The sequence below is a fragment of the Aspergillus undulatus genome, assembly GCF_047715775.1.
Source record: "Aspergillus undulatus strain CBS 261.88 unplaced genomic scaffold BDV17scaffold_3, whole genome shotgun sequence".
Taxonomy (NCBI): Eukaryota; Fungi; Ascomycota; class Eurotiomycetes; order Eurotiales; family Aspergillaceae; genus Aspergillus; species Aspergillus undulatus.
Window position 1 is genome coordinate 474,648 of NW_027396607.1, and position 12,471 is coordinate 487,118.

General features: G+C 51.7%; 4 protein-coding genes across 4 annotated transcripts; 2 read left to right on the top strand and 2 right to left on the bottom strand.

The window, feature by feature from the left end:
- Positions 1–90: 90 nt before the first annotated feature.
- BDV17DRAFT_251705 (Zn(II)2Cys6 transcription factor) lies at positions 91–1,909 on the top strand. Its single transcript, XM_073756460.1, has 4 exons — positions 91–234; positions 293–853; positions 901–1,044; positions 1,103–1,909. The coding sequence occupies exons 1-4, from the start codon at positions 175–177 to the stop codon at positions 1,874–1,876; spliced, it is 1,539 nt and encodes a 512-aa protein (XP_073620186.1). The 5' UTR covers positions 91–174; the 3' UTR covers positions 1,877–1,909.
- Positions 1,910–2,284: 375 nt separating this feature from the next.
- On the top strand, positions 2,285–5,476 carry BDV17DRAFT_287025 (ATP-binding mismatch repair protein PMS1; the record flags this gene model as incomplete). Its single annotated transcript, XM_073761065.1, has 3 exons — positions 2,285–2,317; positions 2,380–2,476; positions 2,541–5,476. The coding sequence occupies 3 exons, from the start codon at positions 2,285–2,287 to the stop codon at positions 5,474–5,476; spliced, it is 3,066 nt and encodes a 1,021-aa protein (XP_073620187.1).
- A 423-nt stretch (positions 5,477–5,899) lies between these two features.
- Positions 5,900–6,599, bottom strand: BDV17DRAFT_251709 (uncharacterized protein). The gene has a single exon (XM_073756461.1). It carries the CDS (start codon positions 6,373–6,375, stop codon positions 6,058–6,060), a length of 318 nt encoding a protein of 105 aa, XP_073620188.1. The 5' UTR covers positions 6,376–6,599; the 3' UTR covers positions 5,900–6,057.
- On the bottom strand, positions 6,420–12,277 carry csmB (putative chitin synthase; the record flags this gene model as incomplete). Its single annotated transcript, XM_073763790.1, has 4 exons — positions 6,420–6,941; positions 7,002–8,323; positions 8,374–11,940; positions 11,988–12,277. The coding sequence occupies 4 exons, from the start codon at positions 12,275–12,277 to the stop codon at positions 6,844–6,846; spliced, it is 5,277 nt and encodes a 1,758-aa protein (XP_073620189.1). The 3' UTR covers positions 6,420–6,843.
- Between the last annotated feature and the right edge of the window lie 194 nt (positions 12,278–12,471).

Below are 12,471 nucleotides of genomic sequence, written 5' to 3' on the forward strand. Positions count from 1 at the left end.
CGCAAGGCAGTCTTGGACTGTTGTCGTTGTCTTTGTGTTGCTCAGCCTCAGCTCCACTTTCAACGTCCCATTCATGATCCAGGCAGCATTGTTCTCCCCACCATATCTTCTACAGAATACAGAAATCACCTTACCAAAGATTATCAGATATTTGACTGTCCAGTTACTAGCCTCATGGTGCACAGAGGCAAGCTCAGCGCAGCCTGTGGACCCTGTCGAAGTCGTCGTCTGAAAGTACGCTGTTCGGTCTTTTGTTCAGTCTTCTTCAAGAGCTCGTATTGATGGATTGCAGTGCGACCAGAAAAAACCATTCTGCTCCCAGTGTATCCGGGCCAAGCGAGAATGCTCCGGGTATCGGGACGTCACGGCAGGCAGATTCTACGACCAGACTGAAGAAGTGACAAAAAAAAACTCGTCCTCGTCTTCTTCGCCTTCAGCTCCAGCTTCAGCATCATCTTCTCCGTCTCCATCTCATCCGCAAAAGCGGAGATGTGAATCGTCTACTTCTACTTCTCTTGTACGGCAGCAGGTCTCCGTCCCAATCAGCGACCAAGGCACGGCCTTTATGCTATCCCGGTATCTTAGTCGTGATAGCCTGGATCAAGCTCGTGGTCCTGTTGCAACCCTTCTGCCTTATCTAATAAATAGTCCGTCCGGACGGGCAGTTACTGCCAGTATGAATGCCGTGGGGCTAGCGGCGCTATCTAATATCCATCAGTCTTCGCAGCTCATGCTTACTGCTCGTCGAGAATATGTTTCAGCCTTAACGGAGACAAATGCTGCTTTGAGTGACCCTGTGCAGTCCACGTCAAACGCCAGTCTGATAGCAGTGACGTTCTTGGGCATGTTTGAGGTAAGTAACTAATCAACTGACTAATGAAACAGCTGCTAATGGAGTAGTTAATGACATGCAATGGCCCTCCTCTCATGGAAAAGTATCTCAAACACATCGAAGGATGTGCCAAGCTCCTCCAGCTTCGCGGTTCTCGCCAGCTCGAGGACTCTGTTGGGCTAGGGCTATTCACTCAGTTCCGGCAGACTATCGTAAGTGTCCCTTCTGAAACAACGCCTCTTTCTGGGACAGATTGCCAATATCAAGCAGATTCTAGGAAACCTTTGGTACAAAAAATCTACTCCCTCGTGGCTGGTAGAACTATCCCACGAAGCTCGTGCTTATCGCAGCGACGACAGCACAGAAGATGAGCTTTTCCTCCTCATGGCACGAGTCGGCGATCTATGCGCGGACCTAAACAACGCCATCGAGCCAGTCAGATTCGTCAAAAAGGCCCTAAAGCTCGACGCAGAGTTCAGCGCCTGGGCAATGTTCGTCGAGCCTCACCGACGCTACACGACCGTAGCTGTCCCGGAGTCTAACGACGAGGGCAGCGGTTTCTCACCATATCAGCACATTTACGGCAAACGCTACCACATCTATCCCGACACTGTAGTGTCCTCATGGTGGAGCGATTACCGTATTATCCGCCTTATGCTCCTAGAACTCATTTGCTGGTTCTGCGACCATCTCTCACGCAAAGACGAAGCTACCAGCAGCCAATACCGACAAACTATCACGCATAGCACGGCCATCGCTCGGCAGCTGACTGAGGATATCTGTGCCAGCGTCCCATATCACATGGGGGTAACTGAAGAGTGTCCGTATGAAGATTGGAATAGTACAAGGACAGGCGGGATACTTAGGCTGATATGGCCGCTGTTCATTGCGACGGACTGTGTCGGGGCGACGCCGCAGATAGTGGACTGGATTGCAAATACGTTGTTCAAGATAGGTCATGTTGTTGGGGTCCAGCAGGCTCTGGTCATGTCGAATATGTTGCGGTCGGGAAGGCAGTTGACTTGGATGCCTGAGCTTGATTAACCATGATTTATGTTCAATAAGTGAGTTAATTTGGTTGAAAAAAATATATATATATATAATACGAGCCGTCGCCTATCTACAGAATAATAGACCTGTGGATTTTGACGCATTGACAGGCGCTATATATGCTCCGTAGAAAGTAGATCGTTAGGAGCGCTTGGAGTGGGGAAATTCGAATATTGAGACTTCTGGGCACAATGATTGAAGCACCCATATATCTAAGCAGGGAAGCCAGAGGAAGTCTATATGCGATTCATCTGCGATTCCTGGATGATATAAGTGGTGAGCCGTGACTAGGAGTGCAGGCAGTGTGACTGCGAGACTTGACCCCACATAGTCTGGGGAAGCTCTTTACGCGACTTGCGCGTCGCGGCTTTTTCTTATCAACCTCGCTCTCGCCATGGAATCATGGCAACAATCAAGGCCATCGAGGCCCGCTCGGTATATTTACCTACTTGGACTGGCGGCACTTGTTATCTCTCTAACCAGAAAATGTGCATCAGGTTCATCAAATCCAATCTGGCCAAGTCATCGTCGATCTCAATTCGGTGATAAAGGAGCTTGTCGAGAACAGCCTCGATGCCGGCGCTACATCAATCGGTCAGTCTCGCAGCAAGTACAATCTAACCAAATGCACGGTAATTAATGGGTTTTATTTTACCAGAAATTCGATTCCGAAACAACGGCCTCGACCTAATCGAAGTCCAAGACAACGGCAGCGGAATCTCCCCAGAGAATTACGACAATGTAGCCCTGAAGCACTACACGTCGAAACTCTCTTCCTACGACGACCTTCTCAGTCTACAAACGTTCGGCTTCCGAGGCGAAGCTCTGTCGTCTCTATGCGCGCTCTCCGACTTCCGTATCACGACTGCCCAAGCTGATCAGGCTCCGCGCGCGACACGCCTTGAGTTCGAACAGTCCGGGAAGCTGAAAAAGACGCAAGTGGTTGCAGGGCAAAAGGGCACGACTGCGTCAGTGGAAGGTCTATTCAAGAAACTACCCGTTCGGCGACGAGAGCTGGAAAAGAATATCAAACGGGAGTACGGGAAGGTGTTGAATTTGCTACATGCCTATGCGTGCATCAGCACAGGGGTACGGTTCAGCGTCAAGAATACACAAGCCAAGCGGAACGCCGTAGTCTTCACGACGAATGGCAACCAGACGACAAAGGAGAATATCGCGAACGTCTATGGCGCCAAGACCCTTCTCGTCCTGATAGCGCTTGACCTGGAGTTGGAGGTTGAGCCGTCTGGAGCTGCATCCCGGAAAGTCTCCGAAAATACAAACAAGATACAAGTCCGGGGTCACGTCTCTCGACCTGTTTTCGGCGAGGGACGCCAGACGCCAGATCGACAGATGTTCTTCGTCAACTCGCGGCCTTGTGCGCTTCCGCAGATTGCGAAGGCGTTCAATGAGGTTTACAAGTCCTTCAATGTTGCTCAGTCGCCGTTTGTCTTTGCGGACTTTCATATGGATACGAGCGCTTATGATGTGAATGTGTCCCCGGACAAGCGGACGATTCTGCTCCATGATGCTGGGCAACTGATTGAGTCGCTCAAGGAGACGCTTCAACGGTTATTCGAGTCAGCGGATCAGACGGTGCCTCAATCGCAGGTTGTGGGGAAGTTGCCCGTTGCTAGACAGCGGTCGCTGCCTGAACTTTCTAGGGCTACGAATGGTGAAGGGAGTGAGTCAGACGGCGAAGAAAGTGAGCGGGAACAAAGTCAGCCGAATGCTCAAGATAGGATGAAGAGCATACTCGGGGACATCAAGGCCCGTGACACCGGGCAAGAAGAATCCCCCAAAAGAGCACGTACCGGACAGTCCCCGCCTGCTTCATCTCCTGCTCCTACTCCACGGGTGTCAGTGCGAGGAACTCAGAACGCCGCTGAAGGTGCGCCATCCGATGATGAGCTCTTTGTTAGCCAGGATTCCACTGCCCCTAAGGATACACAAAGCAACATTGAGGTGCCAAATACTCAGCCAAGCACGCAATCAACCCAACAGGAAGAACTTACGCAGGAAGACGTCGAAATGCCAAACGCCGTACAGACCGCGTTTGACCGCATGAGACCCAGACGTGTGCCCGCCGAACTGGCAACTATTACTATTGGCAACAGAACGGTAACGTCAATGGTAGGAAGTGGCGTACCTAGGAAAAGGAACACCAGTGACTCAACCTCTCGCCCGGCCCGGAAGAGACGAATCCATACCCCGTCGCGTCCCAGTATTTTTGGTCATATGCAGGATTTTGCAGCTCCGGGAACTCAAGTGGGGCCGACGAGCGGCGACGATCAAGACGAGGAGATAGAGGATATTGATGATCAGGGCGGCGAGGAAGATATCGAGGGCGAAGAAAGGGCAGAAGAGGAGGACGAATCTGAAGCCGTGGATGAAGAGCTTGAGGAAGACGACGTGGAAGAAGAGCTGGAAGATGTCAATTCCTATAACCCTTCAGATGGCGAAGCAAGTCAGGCCGGCGGCGAAGGACAACCCGAACAAGCACGACCACCTGACGATGACATAGACGATAGACAGAAGAAAAAACACGAGGATGCCGAAGTCCAACGACTTATCCAAGAAGCAGAGAAGGCAACCGAGAAAGCAACTCAGGCGAACAGCCTTAGCCGGGCGAATAAACTCAACAAAGGCGTCAATCATCGAGACTCAACCGTGCACCTTGAAACCACTGTCAATGGGTCACTCCCTAAGATCCAGTCTCAAGCGAACTATCTCCGCCACAACCTCAATAGCAACATCCCATGCTCTCAAGACTCAACAGAAGACCCCAACTTGCTCCAGTCACAAGTCGCAGCAGAAGAGCGCCTCTCGTTAACAGTCACAAAAGACGACTTTGCGCGCATGCGTATCCTCGGTCAATTCAATCTCGGCTTCATCCTCGCATCCCGATCCACCGCTTCCGCATCAATCTCAACGTCTAACTCAAACAGCAAAGACGAGCTCTTCATAATAGACCAACACGCCTCCGACGAAAAAATCAACTTCGAGCGCCTGCAATCCTCAACAGTTGTGCAGAACCAGCGCCTCGTCCGACCGAAGCGGCTCGACCTCACAGCCGTAGACGAAGAAGTCGTCATTGAGAACATGGCAATCCTCGAGAAGAACGGCTTCGTCATTGACGTCGATGACTCCGGTGACGAACCGATCGGGAAAAGGTGCAGCCTACTCAGTCTCCCGCTTAGCAAGGAGGTTGTCTTCGATACGCGCGATCTAGAGGAACTCATCGCTCTCCTCTCTGAAAGCTCTACTTCCACAAACACAAAAACCAACCTGGATATCCCGCGCCCCAGTAAAGTGCGCAAGATGTTCGCAATGCGCGCCTGCCGCTCTAGTATAATGATCGGGAAGACGTTAACGAGTAGACAGATGGAGCGGGTTGTAAGGGATATGGGGAGTATTGATAAGCCGTGGAATTGTCCGCATGGGAGACCAACGATGAGGCATCTTTTCAGTCTTGAGAGATGGGAGGGGTGGGATGAATATGATGGTCTTGGGAATGATGATGAGGAAATGGATACTAGGTTTAGCTTGGATGTTTGGAAGGGATATGTTCAGGACATGGCCGAGGAGAATTAATAGGAGTTCAGTCCTGAATATAATGGAGAAGGTATATGATGTCCCTATCAGACAGGCAAATCATCAACTATGTAGAGATCTCATTATCATCATCATAACATGTTCATCGAGGTCATCAGTCATTAATCAGTAAGCTAATCGATCACCACCACCAAAACCAGCCCTTCTTCTCTGGCGCCTTCCCCTTGCCCTTGCCTTTGCCATTAACCCCCTCCTCCCTACCAGCATCGACCTTCCCATCAACATTTCCATTCGCATGCGCATGTACATTAGCATTCAAGTTCGCACCAACCATGTCCACATCCCCATCACCATCCCTCCCCACCTCACCGTCCCTGCTCCGAATATTGCCCCCTTGAACACCTCCACCTCCACCTCCACCCCCACCGTCCTCCCCCCTCCCGTTATCCTCCCCCTCCCTATCCTCCTCCTCCTCCCGTTCCAAAGCAGCAACAACATCCTCAACAACAAGTAAATCTCTCTCAATCAACTCCGCCCAATTCTGCACGTCGCCAATCTCCTTAAGTCCACTTCTCGCGCTATCCGCAACCTTCTCCCACTCTCTATTCTGGCGCGCCAGGTCAGCCGTTGTTTTCGAGAGTTGGTCTTCTTGTTTCTTCAATGCGGCTTGGTTCTCGTGTAGGGTTTTGGCGCGGTCGACGAGGCTGCTTGTGTAGTTTGCGCCGAGGGAGTGCAGCGAGGCGGTGAATGCGGAGACGGCGAGTTGGTCTGTTTGGGACTGGGTTTGCGAGTGGGAGTGGGAGGAAGATGGGGGGCGGTTCGGATTGTCGATGGAGGAGGGGTGGTCTTGTTGGATGGAAGACATTTTGGGAACAGGCTTGGTTTTCTTGTTGGATGGTTGTGGTTGTGGTTGTGGTGTTTATGAATTCTGTTTGCATGGAAGCGCTGGGTGGCTATGAAAGGGTTCAAGTAGATGGATGAGGGGTAGTCAGAGCAGAGATCTTCAGTTGGCGATCAATTGATGCCAAAGCTGTACGACCGAGGAGACAGTTAAGAAACTCAGTTGAGGGGTGCAGCCGTCTCGTCGCACATGACATGGCTAGCTTAGCTGCAGAATCGGTGGTCCCCGCAGATATATTAGTCCAACGCGGAGAAAACGTTTGTAGATAAGAGTATTAACATTGTTCAAAGTCTTGTTTAATCGCTTTAAATACATTCCAGTCCAATATACGATAGATAATAGATGTAAAAAGCAATCCCAAACGCCACGCCATGTATGCCTCGCCTTGTTTTGCCTCAGAAAATCGCCTGCACAGTGTACAGAAGCGCTACATATATTCAAACCAAAGCATATGTGGTAAATAAATATCAATGTAAACATGCGTAAATAGACGCATCGCATCGCATTACATGTTCGCCAGCTCGGTGTCGATCTGGCGGTCGAGGAATGCGCGCTTGTCGCCGACGAGAGTCGTCTGGAGGCGTTGCTCGACTAGGGCTCGAACTATGACAATCAATTAGCTTTGATGCGACCTGAAGGTTGAGACGTGATGCGCGAACTTACCCTGCTTCTTGGTGACTGTGTCGAGGTCAACCTCCGACAGACAGCCGCGAATGGCTTCCGTGATGGAAGCCTCATCAGGCCCGTTCATGTTCCCACCGCGGAAGTCGAACGCGCTCGCAGGCCGCGAGTTGAATCCGCCGACGGGGCTGCGCGAGCTGCGGTGAGGGAATCCACCGAGGAGGTTATCCGTGCTCTGCATCATGCCGACGCTGTGGCGGTTCGTCGTGCCGCTGCTCTCAAGCTGGCTGAGGTTGCCCATGGACATGTGCCGCGACTGCAAGTTATGCTGACTAGGGTTCTGGCCCTGGAAGGGCTGATCGGTGTACCGCGAGAAGGTGGACATGTGCGAGTTCCTGTTGCCGGGGACATTTGCGTGTCCGCCAAATGGAGCCGGGGATTGCGGCGGCATGTAGGTGTTTCGGCCGTGACCGGGGAAGCCAGTGAGGATTGTGGAAGCGGGCTTGACGGAGGAATATTGCGAGTGCATGTCGTCCATTTCCATGGCCGTGTCGTCCATATAGCGGCCGGCAGGGGCGAAGTAGCCCTTTTCTTGGCCGACGGCGTAGTCGCCGCGGCGGCCAGGGAGGTTATTGGCAAGGGCATAGTCGTCCCAGCGCTGGAGAGGGATGCTGCGGGGATCGAATGGCTCGTCATCGACTGCGACAACGCGCTTCGAACCCTTCTCTTCGATGACCACACGGGTGTTGCCCCAACTGAAGTCGTCCTGCTTCCAGAAGGAGTACAGCGGGAGGATGAAACTGTAGATGGGGTAAGCGCAGAGATAGATGATCATCCACCCGATGTGCTGCCACTGACGTTTGAGGATGAAAATAATTGCCTGAAGACCGTAGATACCAGCAAGCATAATAATGGAGACCAGAGGGAAGGGACCGGTGTTACTGGCAACGCGGTAGATCAGATAGCCGAGGTAGACACAAGTCGCGGGAAGGATGACCGTTCCCAGAAGATCCACCATAACGACGAAACGCATACTGAAACAACAGAACCCGCAGAGATCTTTCAGGGCTGCCAGCTCCACCAGGTTGTGGACCGTGGAGTTGATCCACCGACGTCGTTGCGACAGAAGCACTGACCAGGTCTCAGGCGCTGCCGTGCTCGCGTATGCATCGGGAATGAACTTGTAGGACATAGTGGGGAAGTGCTTCGTCATCAAGGTGGTGAGGTATCGATCTTCACCGAGAGCCAACAGATTCTTCTTGTGAAGCGTATCGACGTTGATGTCGGAGTATTCCTTGAGAACCTTGTCCGACACGATCAATGGACGACCCTTGTCCGCCGTGCGAAGACGATACATACAGAAACTGAGCTGTTAGTGAGAAACTTGAGAAGAAAGAAAGAATTATTGACATACCATCCAGGAAGACAAGTAACACTGCCAAACAAGGACTCAAAAGCCTTGGCCAGATGATGAGAAATATAGTACTCGTAGACTTGAATCATTGTCCACCAACTTCGTTCCTCGTTCTGAAGACTCGTCTCACCACAAATACCAGCAATCCGAGCGTCATTGGCGCACGCGGCTACAAGGCGATTGAGAGAATCCTCACGCACACTCGTATCGGCATCCACCATCAGACAATACTCGTACAGCTCAGGGTCAACACCAATGACATTGTTAATCTGGTGAAAGACCTCTAGTTCAAGAGGAGACATCGGGGCGCGGTGGTGTACACGGTTGAGGAAGTTGAGAAGCAGGACCTGGGAGTCACGCTTACCCCTGTTACCGGGCTTGGATTTGCTCTGCTCAGACTCCTTGCCGACCTTGACAACGACGATGTAGGGTACGACATTGCCCTCATATTCGTATAGACCCGAGTACACCTTTCCGTAATTCAGCTGTTCGCTGCCCTGACCGATACATTTGACAGGCAACGCGGGAGGGTCGATCTTCGGATCGACTCCAAGAATGTCCAAGATGATCTTCGGTGTCGGCCGGTCATTGCCACCGCCAACAATCATGCCATCACAGATGACAAAGATGAGCTTTCTCTTGTTGTCGTACTGGAGAGCAGTGAGCGAGTCGAGACCCTTGCGGAGCGAATCCTCGCCTTCGGTGTAGGCAGGGACCATGCAAATAACGAACTTGTCCTGAGGTGCAGGGCGACGCTTCGTTCCAAGCTGAAGGGCAGCAAGAAATTTTACCAAGACCACTGCGCAAATCAGGATGGTGAACGCTAGCAAAATCCAGTTATTGACTGTGCACTTTGGCTCCTCGCGGAAGTCGGTATCGCCGACGTAGAACACGTAATCAAGGCAATTCTGCAAGTCTTTCGTGTTGAAGGGGGCCGAATCCATTGGCCATTTATCTGATACATCCTCACCAGGATTGTTCTTGACAAGATCCGTTACCTCGGTTGGGAGGAATTTGTAGTCGTCGGCGTCATTCATTCGGTTAAGCGTATAGAAGTAATCCGTAAGGTCGTAGATTTTCTTGTGTGCAATGACCCATTGCCGTTGGCTGCTGCCTTCTGCTTCCTTTTTGACCTTGTCCTTTGACCAAACAAGCTTTCCTTTCTGGTATTCCCTGATTTTGGGCAAGAAGTCGTTTTCATACCACGTAATCTCATGGAGTTTGGTACTTGTGTCAGGCTGATCTCGTGGTCCAGATTTATGCACGGCAAGAGGTTGGTCCTGGGTGGCAGTGGTGTCGTTGTTCTGCAATTTGATTGAGATATCCGTAACGTATTCACCACAAAACCGAGTCAGCGGAGGCGGGAAGTAGGCGTCTAATACCAGCCCAGCCAATGGTTCCATAAGCGAAGGAGTCGCTTCTGGTTGTGTATCACCATGAGTGACTTTAGCAAACTTCGTGATGTCGTAGACAATACCATGGATGCCGACATAGAAATCGTTGTCCTTTGCATGCCAGCTGAGTTCCCTCTCGTTCCAGGCCTTGTCTTTGTCCGGGCAAAGAAGATCGCCAAACGCAATGATATAAAAGCAGACTATACCGTTGAACAAAAGAATCAAAAGCACCAATACGACCTTCTCTCTCCAGGCCTGCCGCACGTCTGGGCGCTTCATCCGGCCAATGTAGCGCAGCATGAATGATGGAATCCAGAAGGTAAGAGCCCAAACGAGTCCAATCCACATGCGGCGGCCAAAAGTAATCTCAGTCTTTTCAAGGTGCTTGTTATCTCCGTTCTCAGGATCGCCGTCATAAAACACATTGTCCCACTTTCTATCATCACCTTTGCTGCCCAATCCGTAATCCCCCATCATGTTCATGGCAGGAGGAACACTTGGGGCGATAGACTTGGCCATTATGCTGGGAGCCATCGTGTTGTGTTGTTGTAGAAGATTTGGCTGGCTACCACCGAGCAGACTTGCCGACTCGGCCATTGGTGTAACCGCGTAGTTCGGGTCGAGGATGCCACTATTGCTGAAATTATAGGAATGCGTCGATGGTGGCTCATCCGCCTTGAGGTCGATCATCGTCTCTGCTTCCCACCAGGCATTCTCTCGCATCCAGATACGCTGGTGGCCAACAAAGGCATCGCCGTTGGTCCAGCCTCGCTCCATCAACCAATTCTCCGCCCCGTCTTTGCCGTCGGCGCACCCTAGTCGAGCGTAGCGGTTGACAAATTCATCCACGTCGAAGTCGGCAGTGAAATCAAATTGCTTGAGACGGCGATTGGCCCATTCCGCGAGCCGCCATTCACGAATTTGACGAGATACAACACCTGCCGCCCAAGCAGCTGTCGGAGCGGAAGGATTGAGGGTCTCGGGCAGATCGTCGGTAGGGTGGATAGAAATATGATGCCAGACTCTGCTGCTACCGAGAGTATTGGCAAGATCAAACCGGCCATTCCGTCCCACTGCAATCCCTTGGCCCTCAACTGGAGTCAATATTTGCCGCAGGAAAGAATCTGCATCGAGATCAATGCCCACTTTTTCTAGAGCACCCTGTCTTTTATCAAGTTCGTAGTCTCTCGCGGGGTCTGTTGCGAGTCCTAAATCTGGCCCAAACTGTTCCAGCGCAGCGGCCATTTCATTCGTGATGGCTTGCCCGACAGGAGGCGCTGGAACACCGTCCTCTTTCATCTCCGCATTGATACCCTGGTTGTCGTCAAACACATTTCGTAACGCTACGGCCTTTCCAAAAGCCGGTCGTGGGATATCAACGACCGTAATGCTGACTGTGTCGTCATCATTCCACTGTCCACCAGAGCCACCGACTCCAGTCTCCTGGAGCTCGTTGGCAATGGCTTCATTTGCTTTGCTTATCACCCAATCGACCAAGGCCTCGTAAATCCCAGTGATGAGAAGCTCTCGCTCGTCGGTAGCACATTTATGCAAGAGGATCTCAGGATCCACACCAAGTAAATCACCGACTTCGTCGCACGTCTCCTCGAGTTCATCCTTATCCACGAGGAACCCAGCTGCGTTTCCAAGCTTCAGAATACCAGCAAGAACTGATAGGAGGTTCCGGAGGGATGCTCCTTTAATACCAATTGCTCTCAGGGCAGCCCTGAAGTCTTCTGCGGCGGCGGCGTCGTCGGCGGTTGGAATGTATGATGGTGGAGTATATGTTCCCGACTTGTTCAACAAAGCATACATGGAGGGTTCTTTCAGAGCCAGAAATTCTCGTTCCGCCGGCGTCGAGGTCGATGTCAAGAGGTAGTAAAACACGTCGAAAGCACGATATCCAGGTTCTGTAGGGATATCAAGCAGGCCTTTTTGTACATTAAGACCTGAAGTTGACAGAGCTAGGTTGAGGGCTACCAGATCGCCTTTGAGTGTGAATGTGAAGTTGGCGGAGAAAGCAGAGTAGAGAGAATAGGACGGATTGAAGGAAGTCACAGCGCGCAGGAACGGGTTCAATGCTGATAGAGCTGAGAAAGTGACGTTGGGAGTGGAGAGCGGAAGCGTCGTTAGAAAATGCTCGAACACGGAGGGGGTTGACTGGTGAGTTGAGCTGGAAGAAGTCAGCGACAAACATCTAAATCTTCACGAGACGCTGACCTTAGAACGATACACCCATCTTCCGCTCTTCGCCGAGCATGTTCCCATGCCCTCGCTGCCAGTTCATGGTCTAGGATGCCTCCACTGTGGCCGTCTTGACCGGCCTGAGCGGCAGTGAGCCATGTATTGACAACCAGGCTCGAGCCAGCATCCAACTGATAGGGCAGGCCTGAGGTGTAATGTGCGTGAAGGGCATTCAGTAAGGTCGTGGTCGAGACCTGGTTTCCTGATGGTCGGCCACCCGGAAGACCAGCAGACTGAGTGGAATAGACAGAGAAACGGGTCGACATGATGATCGTTTATCCAGACTTAAAACTGTTGAGACGGTTCAAGACAATCGCCCGGGGAGATCCCCTGTTGTAGCGAGTGTAGTATCGAACTAGAATTAATGCATGGAATGGGGTGATTGCAGTATCAGAGGCTCGCGAGGCAGATGCCGTGCCACTTGGTTGCAGATAATTGTCCGAACTCTTCCAGGTGATAT

Excerpts from the sequence above, each read along its gene's own strand:
- BDV17DRAFT_251705 (XM_073756460.1), top strand. The coding sequence starts at position 175 with ATGGTGCACAGAGGCAAGCTCAGCGCAGCCTGTGGACCCTGTCGAAGT. Across the intron at positions 854-900 it reads CGTTCTTGGGCATGTTTGAG|TTAATGACATGCAATGGCCC; the intron begins GTAAGTAACTAA and ends CTAATGGAGTAG. Across the intron at positions 1,045-1,102 it reads CTCAGTTCCGGCAGACTATC|ATTCTAGGAAACCTTTGGTA; the intron begins GTAAGTGTCCCT and ends AATATCAAGCAG.
- BDV17DRAFT_251709 (XM_073756461.1), bottom strand. The coding sequence starts at position 6,375 with ATGCAAACAGAATTCATAAACACCACAACCACAACCACAACCATCCAA.